The 22687-nt window shown below is 34.4% G+C and overlaps 1 protein-coding gene across 2 annotated transcripts; it reads right to left on the bottom strand.

Moving 5' to 3' along the window:
• Positions 1–1475: 1475 nt before the first annotated feature.
• LOC120340838 (kinase D-interacting substrate of 220 kDa-like) lies at positions 1476–22478 on the bottom strand. Of its 2 annotated transcripts, XM_078109730.1 has the most exons (25): positions 22263–22478; positions 19339–19536; positions 18808–18906; positions 17522–17620; positions 16707–16944; positions 16314–16474; positions 15545–15742; positions 15004–15181; positions 13813–13995; positions 13001–13198; positions 12464–12626; positions 12195–12320; positions 11321–11801; positions 10464–10567; positions 10276–10377; positions 9441–9566; positions 8785–8909; positions 7847–8012; positions 6907–7115; positions 6423–6484; positions 5605–5734; positions 4901–5079; positions 4236–4284; positions 3333–3395; positions 1751–1976 (listed from the first exon to the last, which is right to left on the bottom strand). In XM_078109730.1, the coding sequence occupies exons 1-24, from the start codon at positions 22395–22397 to the stop codon at positions 3355–3357; spliced, it is 3750 nt and encodes a 1249-aa protein (XP_077965856.1). In that variant the 5' UTR covers positions 22398–22478; the 3' UTR covers positions 1751–1976; positions 3333–3354. The 2 variants fall into 2 exon arrangements, with proteins under 2 accessions (XP_077965854.1, XP_077965856.1); XM_078109728.1 differs by lacking the exon at positions 3333–3395 and having other exon boundaries at positions 1476–1976.
• Between the last annotated feature and the right edge of the window lie 209 nt (positions 22479–22687).

The raw sequence follows: 22687 nt of genomic DNA, 5'->3' as shown, positions 1-22687 counted from the left end.
CAGTAGTTTTAGGGGAGTGAACACGTACCACTTCTTTTTGACAATACCTTCCATCTTATATTCTGTACGTTTTGAACTCTATCCAAGGTTTTGTTTACTTTCCTAATTTTATAATCAGTTTTTATTTATTTGTTTTTATCAACCGTTTTTTCGCCTTTCTGCTGATTATGGAGTCGAAACAAACTTATCTTATCTAAAGCCGATCGAAAGATATCACTTTATCAGTGTGGAATTCCCTCCGAACTCTTTGGCGTATATAATAATTTGCCGCATCATCCTAAACGATTTTGGGTAATTCATATGCGTTTTTTTGTACACAATTCCATGAAATCAAGTGCCATAAAGAGTCTAACAGTCCCTGATAAAAGTGGTGCATGAATGCAGCCCAAAACTATACAAACCAACCGAAGCTTATAAGATTTGCAAGATAGGAAGAAGCAGCAAGTTTCTTATAGATACAAACATTGATTGAATATCTGTTACCCACACTCTTCTGGTCCGTGATGAAAATATAATTTTTGACCCATCCATTGAAAAAGATTCGCCATACCTAGTCTAGTCTATAATATGAAAGTTCTGCCTTATAAAACGCTTCCAGCTAGTCTCTGTACAAAAACTCGCTCCAAATTAGCCTCTGTAAAACAACAGGTCTGGGTGTTCACTGTTCAGGGTTTGTACAAGCAATTACTAAGAATTGTACGGCGTTCGATGACACATTATCTCCGAACTAAACACCACAAAAGCAAAAACTCAATATTCCGGCGTTCTTTCAGTTTCAGAAGACGGTTCTGAGGCAGCAAGTACTGAAAAGGGCGAGAGAGTTCATTGCCAGTGCACTAAAAACTAACCTTTGCCGTTCTACTCATTCCAATGGACGACAAAAAAAACAAATGTTTATTCATGCGTCCGAAAATTTAACACTACTATGTCTTGTATGCCGGCAAATGGTGTCAGTTCTACTGCACAAAAAGAAAAGTTTAAAAAATAACTGGTATTGTCAATGCAAATGTTCAGCTTGGTCGCAAGCATCAGTATGTTGGTATTAATACTTAACAAAAAGGTTGTCGCTAGCAAAGGTCCAGCATTTTTTAATGAAAGGTTGAATCTTGACTTTGTTAACTTTATATTCATAACTATTATACATGTGTCCATCAGCCCCTTCACGAAGTATATTGTTCATGCTGAATATAGTTTATTCTTCATAACTAACAAGAGAGCTATGCTCAAATATATGGACACAAAGTCCATAACGAAATGATGTTTTACCATCATTTCCCCGAAAATTATACGGTTTTCGTGTCCCATGGGAAATACAAATGTGTGCGGTCTCATCCCATGGGACGTTTGATTCCCATGACAAGCCTGTAAATATCCGAAGGCAGACAAAAGATGTCACATGTTTAAAAAGTGTCACGAAAACTGCATATTCTCTATAATGAAACCTATTACTGTATTACTAATACAAGAGTAACAAATTTAACACCCAAAGTAATATATATTTCGACAAAAAGACAACAACAAGCAAGCACCATTCAAACGTTTAAAACATAAAAAGACAGTTTAATCTCACAAAGACATATATATTATCGCCTCATTTAAAAGAAATTAAAGTGCATTATTATTGCTGTGTAGTATCAATAAAGGACTGGTCTCGTTTTCACAGTTGACGGTATGAGAAGATTCCTTCAAATCCAGGTGTTCGGGCGGGGACCGAGTTTGTGTTACCTGTGCCTCACTCATCGGTACAACACTGTGCAAAGGGCTAACAACTTTTGCTCCATTGAGCTCTTCGCATGGGCTGCCACCATTGACTGCAGTCGATTTGGGACTATCAGATGCTTTATCAGATAAAGGTTCATCAGTAAATTCTTTGGATTCGTATCCAGGTTGCAAGCGTAGATATTCTTTAAATGCGTCATCATAAGCAATTCGATCACTTCCGCCTAAAGACTGGAACTCGAGAGACAGCGAACTACCTGTATATTCAGAACGAAGTAGGTAAAATAATTAGCATTGTTGCATATAGCTTTAACTCATGGAAGAATTGAATAAAGCCGTTTAGAAAAAAAAAAAAAAAATCGAAGCGACAAGACTCAATGCCAACACGAATATCATACAAACACAGGTTGGACTGGACTACAACTAGACTATAGTATGTATGTTACCAGATACATACAGTAAGTTCTAGCACACATGTAGCACAACACTGAATATACAAATACAGTGCAAGACTAACCGACTATTGTTTTTTTCAAAAGCAAGACAATATGAAAGGCTTGGACCCTACACAAATACATTGCTAGTGGTTGAAGCAAAATTAATCTTATAGCGATAAAAGCATGTTCAATATTTATATATGTATAAATATTGAAGATTTTTGAGATATTGCATCTGAAATTCAATGAAAATCTGCAGCAATATCACTAGATCCTTCACCACAGTGGCTAATAAGTTAATAGCTGATAACTTAATATTGGTAAAACATGAGTTTATATTTATGCTATAAATTAATTTAAAAGACTTTGGAGTTTTAATTTAGTAGCAGCAATACTAAGATGACTCACAATAGACTACACATTTGCTACGGCTTTTAGTTGAAGATAAAATAGTAATTAGGTAAATAGGTGTTAAAGTGTCACACACCTAAATAATACTGCATAGTGCACACACACCAAAATAATCATCCATCTTCTTAAGACTAAGGAAACATATTTTACTGACGAATCTATATTCATACACGAATTTGGTTTATCAAAAAAATCAGAATGAAACATTTTAATTCTAAGAAGCCATGATGAAAAGATTAAACAGAGAACACCTTCTACAATGAATCTATGAACTGCTAAAAATCAAGGTGTGATAAGCTGTGGATTTTATTTTTAATTGTGGTAAATGAAGCACTCGAATATAAGCACAAAATTATAATCATAATATGGGAAGAGTAATTTATTGAATCAGACAATTTTATGCGGAAACGGTAGCACATATTTGTAACTACTCTTGGATCTTAGTGTTAAACTGTACAATGATGTTGAGAGTGAAAGGTCAGAGGCCGCTAGTATATCATATAATTTCATACCATAATATAGACTCAGTCTTTAACATCACACCAGCAAAGCAGCAAATTCCATTAAATAATTCAGAGTATAGGCGTATTCTATATCGAGCGTGGAACATCGATGAAATTCTTATTTTAGCTGCACCTTGGGTGCATTTATGTGAAAAGGGATTAAAGAATTAGAATTCTGGAATGAAAATGGCACCAAATGCTTCTATAGAAAGTTCAATAAAGGCGAGTTAAGTTGAAAAAGTAACATGAATTGCCACATTACCGATAAAAATTGAAGAGTCCTGCTATTTTTCACTGCTCGTAGGCGAAGAACTGGACTTAGAGTCTGAAAGATAACTGTTTTCATTTCACAGAATTTTCGGAAAGTAATATAAAATTTATATCTCTAGCGGCAAATCAATCTGGAACTCCAGTTTAAACATGACAAGAATGATATTTATTCTTGTTAGTGAATACAATGTTTTTAAATCTTAAAGTTAGTTTCACTCGTTTTTTCGAGACTGTTTGAAATCACCCAGTGGAAATATGTGTCAATGCTATTTTTATACTTCACACTGGCATTAATGGATATTATTTATTTGTAGATGGGCTTATTAGACAGAAAATGTGATTAGTACGAGATAGAGACAATCAAAGGAAGGATATTTGTTTATTTCATAGCACAGGTCTTTTAGATACCTAACAAGAGACTTTGCAAAGTTTTGCGTTGAGTATGAATGTAGACTAGAAACCATTTACATTTACTTCATCTTTATAATTATTTATACCAAATGGATCTAATAATCCTGATCAAGAATTTGTATCAGAAAGAAATTGGTATAAGTTAATAACAGATAACTTTATAACAGATAAAGAAATTCCCTATTCATTATTACTCGATGACAGAATGAATTTTTATCACCGATATAAACAATGCATACATTTGCATGATAGAAATCAATTGCAACTAATTCGTGTTAACAAGATCAGAAGTTAATGAGATCTCGCGCAAGGTAGAGAAAACATGATCAGCCATGCCATTAATATTGCTAGCAGCCCAAGAAAACACCGACTGCAGTAAAGCCAAGCAATGTAAAACAAGTATAGCAGAATGTATCATGCATAGCAGAGTAAATATACAGCAGTTGTACACCGTCTTTTAAGTTTCAAGAGAATAAAACTTTACCTTTATCTTCTTCATAGAGAGTGAAATTTTGCTGAACAGGTGTACAATTCTTCAAACAAAAAAAATGCATATAAAACATTAAGAAAATGTCTCCGCTCTTTGGCTGATGAAATATACTTTTGTAATATTATCGTTACAGGACTTTTGCCTCACTGACGCGGCGCACTGACAATAAATTGCTAAGATTGGGCTTTTGTTCATACATAAGGCACATTGAACCATGAGACGAAATGGGGAGTTTTAAGAAGTTAAAGGCCACGATTTCTATATAAAAAACCAGTACCGGTACTGATTTTGAGCGTAGGCAATAAAGCATAAAGCCCTACTGATCTATACATTAGGTGCACAATCGTTTTAAAAAAAAAATAGGATTTAAAGTACGCCTTATGGCCCGTAAAATATGGAACTTGTTTTTTCATCTGATGGAAGATGCAACAATAATTAAAATTGGACAATTCCCAGTCTTGAGTGGCTGTCATGGTTACCATTTCACAGGGATTTTTCACAACTAAGAATTTTTGTTTGGAACCTGGCGGTAATCGAACACCATATGCTATATTTCAACCAATAAAAATAGATAAAAAATTTACAAGTGTTGATGGTAAGCCAGGTAGTGGGGACACAAAGTTCAACATTTAATAATCACAATAAAAATGGTGAATTACTTCATTAACTCCAGTCGATCTCATTATTAAAATCCATTGTTTGATCAGACACCAATCACCAAAAGGAGCAAATAATTCCTTCTTCAAATCATCAAGTTCACAAGCAGCCAGTACAGATCCATTGATATTGTTAAGATTCACAAAATTTATGTATTTTTCCACATTTTCAGGGGCCAAACCTAAATAAGTTGAAAAAAAATGATTTTAGTTATCGCCAATACATAAACATCTTTGGTTCATATAAAACACATACAAAGAATTCATTTTCTATACAACTTGGAAAACAAAACTGAATTTAGAAAGAACAATATTCTACCGAATAGCTCAAGGATAAAAAATGATTAAATACATCTGTAATAACTCAGGGCACAGGGTGAAAACTGGTGAAGAAAAACTCGCACGTCGCATCACTAGAAGTTTAGTTGAAAAACTCAATACACTAATGCATACACATACCGGTATATTATAAACTAATTAAAACTGTACACAAGTGAGAGACTGAGAGTGCGACTTGCGCATAACACTAGATAAGGATCCATTAAAATTGGATTGAGAACTAAAAAGTTCCAAAAGAGACGAAGAGAGGTATTAACGAATAAGTTTGGACCACTAGTCCACTATGTTACACTCTGTGATTTTATGATATCTCTTGGGTGTACATATAGGAGAGTACTAAAAAATAGGCGCGCGATAAAATTACGAACCTTTTATCTCGTATAATTTATTGGCAACATCTTCTGTTGATAACTCCCCCAACTGTACGGATGGCAGTGGCTGATAAGTAGGAGACGCAATACTTGGTTGACGTGATGCTACCGTTCCAAGTGGCAAGCTCTGAAATAAAATGAATAATATCTGAATTTGTTTTCCACTAAAACAGGAATAGGTATTCAACTCACTTGAATAGCATCTTACGTCTCAACATATGACAAAGGTACAATAGATATGATTAGAATGTTATTAATACTTTCTAAAAACATGAGCAAACTTGGGTGCTCCAGAAGTATGTGTACCAATATGGAGAAAACTAATTTCGTTCGCCTACTTTACATCAAGCTGTGTACAGGGACTGATTACTATGGGCAGCAGGTGTATTCACTTGGCTAACACAGACAGTCCCCAAACTCGTATTAGAACTAAAATAAGGAAAATAGGAATAAAATTATGGCCTAACGCTAACATGGTGCACATACTACGGGAGTACCCCAAACAGAGCTACGACCTATCGGTGACCACAAAAATATCAAGAGTTACTGAGACCATGAAGAATTAGTTAAGAATTGCAAGTTAAAAAATATTATTCGACGCAACACTTTCATGTCAATACAATCATGAAAACATCTATGAGTGAATTTTACGTAACTGAACTTCTTGGAAAACAAATTGCGCAGAAATTTTTTAACCTGGTAGATTACATTGACAGCAAACAAATGAGAGCTCACAGCCGAATGAGTTTGATGACTGAAAACTTTCAAGTTACGAAAGTTCAGAAGAACATACAATATATACTTTGTATCATTACCTGTGTTTCAGCTTTTTGCATGTCACTACTGACTGAAGGATATCTTCTATAATTTGCGGAATCTGTAATTTGAAAGTTAACACAAAATTGTAATTGTGTAAAAGAACATGTGAATCTTAATTCAAATGGTAGGCCTATATATGAAGTTCACTTCTCAAGATAAAATTATATATGAAATAGCTATAATTATTTGCTGCCTATAAAGTATGGGAAACTATTGTCATATAGGTAAATCTAGTTACTAAAACAAAACATAAAAGATGAATTTTGAAATTTCAAAAATTTTTTTTTTGAATACATTACAAATATGTGCTCTTTAAGCTGGTTTTAATCATAGTTTGAAGCACAATGAAAAGTTACATGTCAAAAAAAAATTTTTACTCGATTTTTAAAAAACAGCTTTTTCAGTGTTGCCCTTTTTTGGGTTAAAGCCCAAAACTGTATACGAACATATGTTAAGATATACATATAGTCAAGAACTCACAATTAAAAGAATTTGGGGTCGCCAGTTGTTTGTAAGGATCCTGTTCAATTGATTCAAGCAATTTTGGATCAAGATTGATGGTAGATGGTAAAAAATCTCTGACGTCTCGAACAGTCAGTAATCTTGCAGATAAAAATGCACGAAAAGAGCGACCATCAGACGAATCAATTGTTAGCATTGAGTCACTCGGATTCAAGTCTTGTTGCTTCCTGGCAATGAATATCATGATAAAAAACCTATATTACATGTGGGCAATTCGTGACCCCTCAATAATCAGGAATTGTACAATTATTTAATCTCGACAATCGTCAAAATGCACACTATTACTCAAAATTTTATAATGTTTTACAATGTGCTCTTGAATTACAAACTATTCGCCTTTTATCTAACTTGTTTATGCGACAGTGATGTCCACGATCGCATAGACTAATGATGTAAGCGAGTGAAAACAAAACTGGACTTGTTTGTGTGAATTTGTGCAGATTTCAGGGATATTGATCAATCAATTTGAAATATTTGTTACTTTGAAGTAATATTTGTATTCATATTTCATATGTTTAAAATTATTTAGCAAATTACAGTATGTTTCATCAAATGTATAACAATTTAACAACAAAATGACAATGATCGCACTAGTCTAAACCTATAAAGTTCTCCAATGCAAAGGTGAATATTATTCAAATGCTCGTTAATTTTTTAAGGTATGTTAGAGCAGTTCTTCTCAAACTTTCTCGATTTGTGACTCCCTTTCATAGACTCTTAACACTCTGTGGCCCCATGCTTTTCAATAAAAAAAATTAATTTTGTTTCGAACAAATTTCCCCTAATTTTGGACGAGCCCTGCCATAAAGTGTGTTTACAAGTTGTGCTCAAACAATCAATCATATCCATTTACCATACACACTGTAAATGGGCAGTTTCAAACAATAAACAAACATACTTGTCAAATACATTTCTTAACAACTCCGCACCAGGCAAAAGGGTTTCAGATTTTTCCAAAGTGTGAATCAGGAATGAGGTTCTATAAGGCCATTGTTCTGTCAAATTGATCCAAGCTGCAAGTTTTCCCCATGAAAAATCAACGCCATCTGCTCTAAGTAATCGACCTTAACAAAAATAGAAAACGAAAGGCGGTGAATCAACAGATAAGACCAATGATTTAACGTTTCAGTGAATTTCATAAGAAAATTGTGCTTGTTCCTTCCCTCTTGACAACGATGGAAGATAAAATGCAAACATTTCTGATACATGTAGCCTACACATTCATTCTGATTCAAATAGTTTATCGTGACGGAAGCGTGCAAGACTGGTAATCAACAAGCTTAAAGCAAAGTGAGTTCATGACCCCTCGGAGATCTGTAAAATCAGCACTGAACTCACATAATAATGAAGGTTAATCAAGAAAGATGCTTCATCACACCATATACCTGGGGACTTGGTACCTTCACTCACAGCACTGGGACAACGTTCAATAACCTTGTGGTCTCCTCATTGGTTCCAAAGTAGGTGGTGTGAATAATGTAATGAATGACATATGACTTCATATATCATTCATATATTAATATCATGCTTGATAGGAAAATACAGTCTTTTTATAGAATTGTGATAAATATTTCATCGGAAAATTGTAGTGAAATTTGTCATTTGCAGTGAGGGATTCGCAGATGATAAATTTTTTATACAACACATTTGTATGCCTTTCTCTCAAATATGTTAAGAGCTAATTTCATTTGGAAAGTTTGAAATTTCGCCGGTTCGCCATCTCATACACAATTTTCTACAACATGAGTGAGGTAGTGGACATGTGATTTGAACCCGAGACTACAATTAATCAGCGATTTCACCATAGCACACTAAATAGAGGTATTCATGAATTACCTGTCAATGAGACAATATTTAATATTCTTTTCATCAACTGAGGACTGACACTATTGAACCAATCTTCACTGAACATTAATTTTCCGAGATCGAGAGACTTCGCACTACGACGTACTCCATTCACTCTAAAAATCAAAGGTGAAGCAATTAAAATGAGCAGTAAACAATAAAAGAAGTACTTTTTTAGGGCAAATAAGCGGCATATTAGAAGCACAGCTCATATTCTTTGAGAACATTTGTAATAATTGGAAATGAAATAAGTCAATTCAGTTTTGTACAACCATTATCATTTATAACACACTTTATTTTTGGCAATAACTTTTACACAGGGCTGTGCCTATCAAACATATGAAAAGGACTAAAATTACCTAACCATTCAACTGCACTTTCTGAAATTCATGATATTTTTATATGCATTAAGACGACAATGAATACTACCATAATAATGGCTTCTAGATAACTTATACGACATACTGAAAAGCAGTTCACTCAGAACAAGACTCTACACAATTAGCCACTGTTAGGTAAAAAGTTACCGCAGTTGGTAGAACTGGAATCAATTCGTTTTGGAATTTATGAGAATTATAATATATTCAATCAAACTCAATATTAAAAATAATCAAATAGTCCATACATACTCAAGCGCCCTTACATACCTTCTACCTGGGAAAGAATTAGTTCTTGTGGTTGTTGATATTTTCTTTGTATTATCTAAAACAACTCCATTAGTTTCGGGCTCTGTTTCATCATCTGAAGTCTTGTCCTCGCGATCAGTTGCATTCCTACGTTTTATATAAAGCACGACAACAAGTTTTATACAATAAAGTAAATATAGTTTTATAAAGGCATCAATGATGGCCGATATTTTCAATTATATCAGTTAGAACAGTGATTCTTCAATTGGGCCCAAAAGGGCGAAAGAACGAAAGAAATACAATACAGGGTGAAAAATAGAAAGAGCGATGGCACATTCTCAAAAAATCAGAATTACCATGAAACTTGGATGGGGTTTATTCAAACATAAGGTGCAATGGTATAGGCATATCATAGGTATATTAGCAATGAAGCACTAGCTGATCCACCGGCTTATAAGGCACACAATGGATCGATGAGAAAAAAAATTTTAAGTGCGCCTTATAGTCTGTAAAATACGTTACTTGTTTAATTGATATGTGTAATAAATCAGTCTCTATATTTTTCGGTCTTACCATTGGGATGATAAACATGTATACTTAGAGTGGAATAGTACAGTATATAAAAGCTTGAGAACCACCGAGATACATTCCTCTTTTCATTAAAATACTAGTATTTGAAATTCTATTCAAACAAAAAAGGTTGTATTTATAATGCAATTTTCACAAATCAGGCAATAATTTATTACTAGTATTAACTGGAAATTTCTGGTTAGTGCAACAAAGGATCAGTAGACGACATGTTTCTGTATTAATAATAAGTAAACCAACAATTAATTAAAAAAATATCATTACAAACCTCTTGTACTGCGTATTTTTTGTCCGGTCTTTCAGATAAAAAGGCAGATGTACAATATTTTTCAGGTAATCGTATCCACTGATATTTGCATCACGGAATACACTGTCATTAAAAAAGATAGGGAAATTGATTAATACAGAATTCAATTGTTCAATAATTAATTACAATTAGACAAACAATACACATACCTGTTTAAATTTCCATGTATAGCCTTCGAAATGATAACCGGATCTATCGCAAGTATTGTAACGTAAGGACGTTGTGAAAATAAAACATGAACGGTGTCCAATACCTTAACATTATATAAAAACAAAGTTATATGTAATTGCATAGGCTTGTTAAATTATGAGAAGTCAAGCACCATTTGAACAGATATAACATCTAAGTAGAACAGAAATATGTAGAAACCGAGGACGGCCAAAGCCAAATAATTTAGTATTTTGAATGCATTCTAAAATAATCTTATCGAATATGTAATATCTTTCCTCTCCCCAGTGATAAAAAATGTAAATCCTATCTTATCCATCTGGGATCAAGTATATTCAATTTTCCAGATATAATATGTCTCGCAACTAGCTGTACAAAGCCACATTATTTTACAAAATAATTTGCCTATTATTGAAATAGGTAATGATTAGTTTGATGATTTTGCCCTCAAGAGTCACCATAATTTTACATTTTGGCCAATTGCGATAAACGAGAATATCGGTCAGAGACCAAAAACTTATCGATCGAAAGTTAGGGGATCCCCAAAACAGCGCTCTTACTCCATAGTGACACCTTGTGTCCCATCACTTATCACTAATTAATTAATAACTCTCTAATTATACGACATAATTCATCCAAAATCAATAGGCTTTTGGTACGACATATGATGAATGCACATGCAAAATCTGGAGCAGATTCAATCTCGCTTTCGTGAGATATCGCGTGCATCTAACAGACAGACAGACAAATACCTATCAACATACTTACCGATTAAAATCGATAAGTAACAATTACACATCCCAGTTTAATAACATAATGATCGTTGGATCATGTTTACCTGTAAGACTTTGTCTTGTTCACAAGAGTCGAGGCCATTTATTGTCACACACATTCTTGTTTGCGTATCTGTAAATGCATCGATCGCAATAACCGTTCGACACAATAAATCGACTTCGTGTTTTAATTGTTGCATTAACCTTTCTTGTGACTTTGTGTGATGAGCAGCAGACAAAACTCTTTTCCGTTGTGACCAAATCAGAGCACCGCACATCGCTACGATAGTAGGCGCAGCCAAAAACAAAATGAAAATATCCAATGCACCTATAGCAAGCATTGTTCCATCAACTGCTGACAAATAATTTTGCGTTGAATTAGCGGACTTGATAAGGGTAGGTTCAGGGCCATAAGCAGATGTTATCATCAGAATAATTGTACCAACAGAAATTAGCAAGAAAGCGCCCAAAACAAACGTTGGTATACAACAAAATTTTTTGTATTTAGGTACCGGATGCCGTTCTTGCATTTCATCTCTGAACGCTCTGTTAAAATGAAATAGATCGAAATTAAAAAAAAAAATAATTTCAAATTGAAAGTATCTATAAAAAAAAAATTCAATTTTTGAAAATACTACAGTACCTGTATTTCTAAATATTAGAACATTTTGGATTAGGAGTGTAACAGATGAAATAATGTATGAAAATATTTTATACTGGAAGATTACTATAATAGCTCCTCAGTCTTATTCAAAGCAAAATGTGTATAAACAAATACATCATATAACAAAGAGAAGTGAAAAATATAAGAAGCATTTTCAAATTGCTCAATTAGTAAACCATCACTGCATTCAGGCCATAATAGTAAAATCAAAGCTGTTTAACTCATGTATAGATATTAAGTATTTGTTCATTTTAGTGTTACATTCATTACATTACCTGTACAAACGAACAGCAAGAAATCCTAAATTTTTTTCTGCCAGACAACTAAGCAAACCGATCATTTCAGCCAGAGAAGTTTCACCACCAACTGAAGTTAAACGACTATAGTTTGTGAATAAAAATCTGAAATAAATCATTGTTTCATTCTTCAAATTTTGACAGTTTTGAGTGAACAGCAGCCAAGATGACAACGTAGTATATTAGAGCCATATTTCAGAGATAACCAATTTCAAATTACCACCTTAAAAATCATCCTCTTCACTTACCTCACTGGAATTGCCTTCCCATCATCAGTTTGTTTGGTAGAGGGTGGATCCATAAACCATAATTTAAATAGCAATGTTATATATGAATATTGTTTATGTAAAACTAACCAAAATGATTTGGCCCATTTCCATTTACCAACAACAACTCCAATAACGACTATACCTGGGAATAGAAACAATTAAAATGGTTAAATTTGAGCAAAGGATGCAAGACTAACTATTCACAACACAAATTGCATGGGTGTGACATTCTGGCGGTGAAAGCGTTACGACTAACTCAAAGGGTTGGCTTTGCGGGTTGCTACCCAGGCCCACCACCTCACCCATAATGTAATAAATTAGACAGACGAATGCCGGAACAGGAAGCGTCCTGTCCTTCCTAATAATAGTAGTTCCTTACATATTGAGGGTTATGAGTGAATCCTCGTAAAGAGCATTGTTCAGAGCAGAAGTCAGAAATAAGCATTGAATAAGAAAAGAGAAAACAAATCCATTTAACAATTCGATATAAGGGAAGCTAAAATAAGCAATACTCACAAATAAGTGAACAGTATATTAGAAATATAGAAAATCCAGTGATAACTCCCGAAACAACTCTCGTAGAATCGTCAGCCGTTAGCGTTGCTGCCAGAAACCCAAAGAACAGTGATATGAACAGAACAACAATGAAGGATATGATACTTGGTTTTTCAAATAATTTCAGTTTGTTAGCACTAGTGAATGCAGTCATCTGCCCTGCGTTAAAGAAAAATATCATAATTTTATTTTCTACTTTATAAATTTCGCTTCACAAATATGTCGGTTCATAGAATTACGGTAAGATAAAACTTTGTCATGTGTACTGTTGTATAATTTGTTGATTCAATTATATATGAAATTAATTGCTCAATTAATTATGAATAAATTAAGTCAAATTATTAATAAGATAGAATTTCCATGAGAGAAGGGTGAGAAAAGTCGAAAAGACGACTTAATCATATTACGTACTAGTCGTATAGGACAGTTACCAGTCTTAGAATTAGTTAGCCAGTTATTTGTTCCAGATGCACGGTCTTGATGGTGGAGATGATGGAACTGACCAGCGGTTATGTGAACCCCCTACGACGATGAGGAGCCCAGCAATCCTCACGCACGTAATTATTCCCCCACAGGATTCGAACCTGCGAACCCATGCATGAGTGTAATCAGAGGTTTGATGGCAAGAGTTTTCTTAATATCGGATGGAATAATGAAACCTGAACTTTATAATTAACTCTGATGATCTCTTGTATACTAAATAGTCTGGTAATCAGTTGTTTGGTGAAACAAATCGTACAATCTGGGAAATACAACAAGCAACAAATATTCACTTTCAAGTCTCTTCAATAAAAAAGATTTTCCGCTTCCCCATTTAGCATACAATCCAACTGTTATTGGTGGAATCAACGTAGGTTCACATAAAATATCTGCCAAAGCACTGCTGTACAAATCATAGCTTTGAGGAATTCCTTGTCCACTAATGTGTTGCATTGTACTTTCCGGAGACATGTTTTCTACAAAAAGAATGCATAGGAATCTTTACAAAATACATACACAATATATTTATCGCTGAAGGAACTTGAGTGAAGTATATAAACTGCAGTGGTTACCAACCGGGGCCCGTGGCCCATCGAGGGTGCCACAGAGCAGTTGGAGGAGGGCCACCATGCCAGGTGCAGAATTAATTTTACTTTTACTAGAAAACTCCTGTTCTTCATAGTTTCATTGCTTGATAAGGTTATTTAACCGAGTGTTTGTTGAGAATGATTTGTTTAAACATTAATGGGATTTGAATCTACCAATAAAGTAACACTCTAAATATCACTGAAATGATAAACAGGGGGGCCATCAGTGCTAAAAGCCTCTATAAGAGGGCCACAAGGCAGAAAAGGGATGGAAATCACTGAAAAGAGTGATTCAATTTCACAAATACATCTATACATCCTCCAGAAGCTAGCAGATACCATCCTTGAATATTGACCAAAATGGATTTCCAGTGATAGGGGTAATATCACATCATTAAGTCAATTTTTTTTTTCCAGCTAGTAAAAAAAAAACGATAGCATTCAAAATTGAACATAATTTTACTGGGGGAACAAATCTGGTTATCGGGCAGCGACACCGAACGTAATATCTGATTAAAAATTCGAATTTAAACATAATAAAGTAAATACTACTATATTTGGAAAATTGTTGTTGACGAGAGCAACACAATAGCTATTCAGGATTTAATCGAAGAGCCACGTGACGCCGTGACCCACCAAATGGCCAACAAGGGTATTCCCCAATCCATGTGGACTAGGGACAGCGAAGGTGGATCAAGCTATGGAAGATATTTGAGTGAGCTTTGATGGTGATTCTGCAGTCTAATTGAATTATTTCAATGAGCAGTTGAAAATTAACATTGAGACTGAGGGTGAAGATGAAAAAGAATACGTAGTACAATATTATAGTAAGGAGTAGCCCAAATCACAGTAATACACTCCAGTTTTAAATTCATATCATGAATAAAAATAACCTACTTGCTCCGAAAACACTCGCAAGTATGCTCTTATTATGGGCAGCATCCAAATTGTATGGTGTTTCTCCTGATTTGTTTGGTTGATATAGCAACCGGCCATCTTGTGGATTGCGCAATAATAGTTTAACAAGTCGAAGACTGCGAGCACGAATTGCAATGTGCAGAGGGGTGTCGTTTTTCTAAAATAATCAGAAAAAGAAAGATTTCTCTGAATGGCCAACTGCGATTCTGCATCATAAAAAGTTTAATATTCGAAATCTAATTCGAAAGCGTCTTGAGTTCCAAATTTTACAACTACCGTGATTTTACTATGCCAAAAATTTCATTATGTATCATAATTTGCTGAATATCGTTATCACGAGATCGCATAATGAGTGAGGCAAAAAAAGCTTAATCTCGGTAAAAAGTCCCCGCCTGTTTAAAAGAGGAAAATACGGCTAATGCATATACATCGCCAAATTACTGCCGATACTATTACAGAAAAAACAAATTTAAATGCTTTCAAAATCATTTTAAAATAGATATATCATCCCTATACCTACCTTATCAGTGGCCGAAACTCTCGCACCCTTGTCCAAAAGCATTCTGGTTATCGGAACATTTTTATTTTTGACAGCACGAAGCAAGGCAGTGTCACCATCATCAGTTACAGCTTCGGTATCAGCATTACAAGCTAAAATTTCCCGAGTGATTGCAACGTGCCCAAGCTCACAGGAATAATGAAGAGCAGTCATATTATTCTAGAATGAACGAGAGGTGAAATTAGTAAATTACAGTATCTTTATTTTGTAAACAAAAAACCATCCTCAAATATATGGACTCGAAGGCCAAAACAAAGTGGTACAGGTATCTCTATCTTTCGTGATTGACAACCAGATAGCAAGGATCGCAAACATGAAGGCGAAACAACAACAGGGTGCACATTTTTAAATTTTGATGATGCCATCACTCAAAAAAACAAATCATACGTATAGAACACACAGAAATTTTTGAAAGCAATAGCCTTCTAACGTCAACCTGAACATTTCAAATTATTTGAACTAATTATTTGAAAGGAAAGCGATATTTCATATCAACAAGAAAAGTAAGAACAACAACAGCATAATATTGTGTCCAATAAAAAAAAAAAAAAAAATATTTAGTTTACTAATAATGAAATATCTGCAACATTCGCCCAGTCTTTAGTCCACCATGAGCGCTTATTTGAGGGGAGTGTAAATGTATAGTGCTGAGATTTAACCCTTTAGCGGGCTTGGGCAGCCTACCGGAAAACCTTGGTAACAATCAAAGTTGCTCGAAAAAATATCATACCTTTCCTTTTATGTCAACATCTGCAAATCGACTCAGTAGGGCCCTTACTGCATCGAGATGTCCGTGTTTCACTGCTTTTATCAAAGGAGTATCACCGTTCTTGTCAGCAAGGTTAAGATAAGCCCCCGTATTCAGAAGCATCAAGATGACCTCATATTTTCCTGTTTAGACAAAAAGTAAACCACTATTAGTGAACATAAATTTTTTGATTTGTTGAGTGAAAACTATTTTTATTATCACCTATTAGAGAAAAAGGTGTCGAAATTCCTGTGTATTGTTCATATCGATTAAATCTTAATTCAGTGAAATTCTCTATCACTAAGGCTCTGGACATTGTGGACAAGTGGGTGAGAATACCTAAAAACTACAGTGAAGAACAAATTATTCAATTACCAAGTTTTGCCGCATAGTTTAATGCTGAGTTTGTATTTTTATCCGTATGATTAACGTTAACGCTGCTTTGGTTCAAAATCAACTTCACACAACTTTCGTGTCCATTCTGTATTGCTGCTATCAGTGCGTTTGCTCCATTTGCACCGACAGCATCCACATCCACCCGATATTCAAGCAAAATAGTGACAACTTCGGAAAATCCTCTACGACAAGCCCAAAATAATGGAGTGCTGCCAAACTGAGTAAATAAAATAGAATATGTAATAAGTATATTAAAGTAGATAGACTTTGATGACATCTAGGGCTGGGCATTTTTGAATACCTGATCCTTTTAAATTTTTTGCAAATGGGATCTTGAATACTTCGAAGTTATTCAATTGTATGTGCCTTTTCTATTGTGATGGGCCCTCAAGGCACATAAAATACAGTACACGTAGAATCCATCACTCAGACAATTTGTGAATTTTCACACATAAAAAGAAACATGTTTTATCAATACCTCATTAAAATGAAAAGAGTCGCATGTACAAATTGCATTGTAAAAATATGGCTTCAATAAAAAAAATTGAGGAATCAAACGTTTATTTTTAATTAATTTCTGAAATTAATTATAGATATTAAATTTTACAAAGCTAAAAGGGATAGGTTTTGCTATTTGTAAGAAGTATTGGAAAACGATAAATGTGAAAAAATAATTAGATGTTTAGGAGCTGGAGTCACTATAATTTCTGGTAGCTCCAGCTCCATCAGTTATAGTAAGCTTTGCTCTGGTTTCCCAGCGCTGAATGTTGGGCATCAAAAGCAGTAAAAAATACCTTATCAGTTGAATTGACTTTAGCTCCCTTTTCTAGCAACAATTTAACAATTCTTGCATGCCCACGACCTGCCGCCCACATGAGTGGTGTCATGTTGTACTGGAAAAAACAATATTTCATTTGTTGAGATAAATATTCACAATCATATATTTACAATCTGGTTTGACAAGGAAATAGCTGAACAATCTAAAATGTATGGACATGGATGGTAGAGGATGATACTAGTAAGCGGTCTGAAAAGTTTAGCAATTCTTCATATTAATCCTACAAACAACCTTCTCAAGTATGTTCATCAGCATCATGATGGCAAGTATGTCCCTAGTGATTAGTCACATAAGCCAAAACAAAATATAATAATGAAACCAATGAAAATACCGCTATACCACTAGATTTGGTAACAGATCACATGCCTTGGCCAAGAAATAGACGGATTTTAGATTATCATTGGATCTGTCATTGAAAATTAATTGCAAAATTCAAAACAAGTTACTTATTTTCTATCATGAAAATTCAAATTTAGAAGGTCTGGAAAAATAGGGAATCATGTTGCACATTATCTTAAAATATATAACAATCAGCAGAAAACCATTTTTATTGCATAAATTGACTTAGAGGGCCTGAAAAAAGGGAGGGCCTCCCATTCATAAAATATTTATAACGACAGTGGAAGACGGGTCGGAATTCATTCGAGTTTATACGAGTAGGCTATATAAAATATTTATTAATGTAAGTTGCCTGGAGGAATGAGAACCATTAAATTAACTTTTTAAACATACCAATAAACGTTTAGAAACACATGGAAATAAAATAAGAAATCTGAACTATCAAATTATGTTCTTCTTATTTCATGTTATATGGTTTCCTTTAGAAAGCGTACAAATATCTTTCATTGAGTGCATACTACACATGTATCAATCACTAATATGTTTCTTCATGAAGCAAATGTCTAATTCAGTACCAAAGCCCTTGTAATTCTATCTTTTTAGTTACATTCAATAGGGAATATCAGATGGGCCCAAATTTGAACAACAGCAAATCTGTTGTCTTGGGCATGGCTCGTGCAGACTGTCAATCTGACATGTATGAATCAGATTGTGGGCCAAATTTGTGCAATTTGAATTACCATATACAATGTATTGTTTGCAGTAAAACCGCTCCGATGGTCTCCCAACAGAATGCCACAATCTCAATAAAAGTTAAATTTTTATAAAATGATTTCTAAAGCATATTCATTATAATATAAAAACTCTAAAAATTGAGAAGAGTAGGCTAGTCAACATACTCACCGCTACGAGCACATGAACATTTGCACCCTCATTGAGTAAAACAGATACTATTTCAGTGTATCCTTTATATGAAGCCCACATGAGTGATGTCCAACCAACCTGAGAAAAAAGATTATGGTCTGTTCAAAAATATTATAAAATGCAAACAACTACACTGATAATCAAAATGATTATGTAAATGTCAAATTATACCAATTTCACAATATTCATTCTATGTTCAGATATATATAAGATATTTTTATATTTAAGATATTCAAGAATAATAAAATGCGAGAAAAATAACTTGCTGACAAAAGTAAATATTTATGTGTGAGCAAAAAAAGTAAAAGGTTATCAATCAACTTACAACTGAAAGTTCTTTAAAATTGGTCAATTATACAACAATTTGTTGTAAGCGCAGTGTTTTCACATGGCTTCATCATTCATGAAAAATGATTTATTATAAAACTAAAGTAATATTTTAAATCAAAAATAATCTGCCACAAACACTTTAAAAAAGTGTTCATCTAAAATCAAACTGTATCAACTCACATTGTCCGTTACATGCACATCAGCATTATCTTTCAATAATAACTGCACACATGCCAAAGATCCACTTCTACTTGCAGCAATTAATGGAGTTGTTCCTTCCTGATCTTTTGCTTCTGTATTAGCTTCAGAAGAAATAAAAATTGTTGCAACTTCTGGTCTTCCTAATTCACACGCAACATGTAAAGCAGTTTGCTGAAACTGAATTAGGCATGAGATATTATTAAGTGACCAGAATACAATAACACCTACCGTATATTAGGGATGCGACAAAATTCGGGCTTGTGCTCGGATTCGTGACCGAATCTCTTGTAATTTGATACTCGGATTCGGACCGAGCCCTTGATGATTTTATCCGAGTCCGGCACATCATACGTCAATCGCAGACTGATGGCGTATTCAACGAGAAATTCAATTTTTCGCTCTTTTCTGCCACGCAAAGTGCATATTCACGACGCCGTAAGGCGTTTAAGAACAAAACAGTCTGCTGAATAAATTCCAGAGTTGCGTGTAGCTCGCCTCCCCTTGCCAGACGACGTTTGGTGAATGTTAGGCACGTCCTATTTTTAAGCATATATTTGCTAATCCTTGAACAGTAACTAATCCGTAATCTGCGGTAACCGTGTCACCCTGTTCGCTTTTTATGGTTCCATAAATGAGCTAGCTATTTCCAGAGAGAAACAAATGTCAGAAATGTTAGAAATAAGCGATAAAAATAGTGAAAATTAATTCTGAGAGAAAGGTATAACTCTCAGATGTCAGTGGCTTTACAATCGTATATATGCAAAAAACGAGCTCACAAGTAGAATTGATTAAATGTGCATAAAATGTGAAACTATTACTCGTGGTAATTTAATGTTAATCGGGCTGAATTTTCATTGTTATTCAATAAATATTTACATCCAAGACATCATGCGTCAATCGCAGACTGATAACGCATTCAACGAGAAATTCAACTTTTTCTTTCTGTTTTACCACGCAAAGTGCATATTCACGACGCCCTAAGGTGTTTAAAAACAAAAAAATGTCAGTGAAAGTCTTCTGAATAAATTCCAGAGTTGCGTGTAGCTCACCTACCCTTGCCAGTCGTCGTTTGGTGAATGTTTGGCACGCCCTATCTCAAGCATATTTTTGCTAATCCTCAAACAGTAACTAATCCGTAATCAGCGGTAAACATGTCACGCTGTTCGCTTTTTATTGGTCAATAAATGAACAACAAATGTGAGAAATATAACGATAAAATTGTAAAACTAATTTTGAGAAAAAAGTATAACTCACAGATGTCAGTGGCGTTACATTCGTATATACGCAGGGTTACCATGACATGCTAAGCTTATTTCTAAGATTTGTGCTATTTTCTAGCCCGCGTCTTATAAAGTAATAAAGTAATAATGTGCTTATTTCTAAGAAAAGTGCTAATTTTTGAGTTGCGCGCTTATTTTGTCTTAGGGAGCATGGATGACTCGTTCATGTTTTGCGTACAAAACTTCCGCGGAAAAGATGTTGGGACGTTTATCATTATTCACGCTTCGTTTTGTTATTATTGTGACGGAAGGGTTTGCGGTATTTCCAGGCAGCAATATCAACCTAGAGGCTATGGAGAAAACATCAATTAATGTCCACAATACTACCACAAGGATTGCATTGTGGGAAACCAAAGTATGAAAACTTTAGAGGTTGCGAATGGCTGTGACTTCGTGTCTTCCACGGCTTTTTGCGGTTTCGGGTCTGCACACAACCTTGTCTGAAGCGACTTATAATAAAAATAAAAATTTAGAAGTGCGAAAAAGGCTAGTGTATGATTTCTTTGTCATTTTTATTCTATGTTTCTGCCGTTGTTACGTACCCCCCAAAAAATAAAAATTTCAACACCCGTGATTATTTTTGGCATTGGGTAGATGGTAACCCTGTGCACAAAAAAGCTCGCAAGTCGCATCGAATAAATGTGCATGAAACGTGATATTATTACTCGTGGTAATTTAATGTTTATCGAGCTGAATTTTTATTATTTTTGTTACTCAATAAATATTTACATATGCGGCGATCAGTGACAGGTAAAATCTAATTTTTCCTGGTCGAATAATTCAAATATTCCTTTTTATTTACTGATAATAAGAAATTACTTTTTCAGTTCTTAATTTGATCACAATCGCGAATTGTTTTTTTTGTGTCACCACGATCGTTTCGGCGACCGACATCATAATTATTGTTGGTAAACTATATTTCAAAGTACTAGTATTAGTTCTCACGCAACGGCGGACAACGAAGTTTGATTTTTATATTTCAGGCAGAAATATATCGGGATCATTACGACCAGAAACGAGAGAAGTAGCTTGCTTGATTTCGGGTGATCGTCTGTGCGTTTTGGTCGACAAAACGTATACTTTGACAGGCCTTATTTCGTCACTGTGACGTTATAGTGATGTAATTTATGGATGGCATAGTCAGGTGGGGGTTAGAAATGACATATGCGAAAATGGCTACGCCACGTCAACTAGAAGTAGCCTACTTGATGGCATTTAGTGAACTAGCCTCGATAGTTTGATTTGAGAAATTCATAATATTATACACAAATCAAAAATGGAGAATTCTGGAGTGAGAGTAAAACCTTTAAAAAATTTAAAACATGAAAAATGTCATGTGATGCTCACCGGCACAAACACAAAAAAAATTACAAAGGACACGAACCTAGTTAAACAAGGCTTGTGCCAGAAATAAAATTATACGAATGTATTGAACTTTTGGCTGTTATACTTTTAAAACTTCTGAATATGGCAACAAACCAGAGGATATAATCCAACTCATGTAATATTAAAATGGCATAGGTCAGTATGGGTATCATTGTTTACCTCTCTCATAGAATAAATATGAAAACCTAGCATATCATAACAACACAAGGTAAATATGCAAATGCAAAAATGACTAACCTGATTTCGTTGATCCACTGGGATGTTTTTAAGTGCATTTTCCACTTCAGTTGTTGTTCCATTGGATACAATATCATGCAATAACAAAGGTTCCAAAAATTGTAACTCGACAACTTTTCCCCGATCTTGGGTCATTTCTGTCCCGGTACTTAAGTATAAAGCTTGATATTACTTAGGGGGAATGACTAAAAGTAGGCACTTCAATAAAGAATGATTGACGTTAGATTAATTATTACAGTATTAGTTATAACGCCAATATCGAATTGCAGTATCGGTCTATTTTAGCATTTTCTACAGTTCTAATACAGTAATAGTCATAAATACAAGTTATGATAAACAAAACAGCTGCTGAAAGTATCGAGAAGATTCTTTTGGATATATTTCACTATTGGTCTGCGCCAAGATCTGAAGATACAGAGACAATG

The sequence above is a fragment of the Styela clava genome, chromosome 1, assembly GCF_964204865.1.
Source record: "Styela clava chromosome 1, kaStyClav1.hap1.2, whole genome shotgun sequence".
NCBI classification, from domain to species: Eukaryota; Metazoa; Chordata; class Ascidiacea; order Stolidobranchia; family Styelidae; genus Styela; species Styela clava.
This window is presented reverse-complemented; position numbering and strand designations above follow the sequence as displayed.

Excerpts from the sequence above, each read along its gene's own strand:
- LOC120340838 (XM_078109728.1), bottom strand. The coding sequence starts at position 22,397 with ATGACCCAAGATCGGGGAAAAGTTGTCGAGTTACAATTTTTGGAACCT. Across the intron at positions 17,621-18,807 it reads ATGTTCATGTGCTCGTAGCG|TACAACATGACACCACTCAT; the intron begins GTGAGTATGTTG and ends TGTTTTTTCCAG. Across the intron at positions 15,182-15,544 it reads GAGTTTCGGCCACTGATAAG|AAAAACGACACCCCTCTGCA; the intron begins GTAGGTATAGGG and ends TGATTATTTTAG.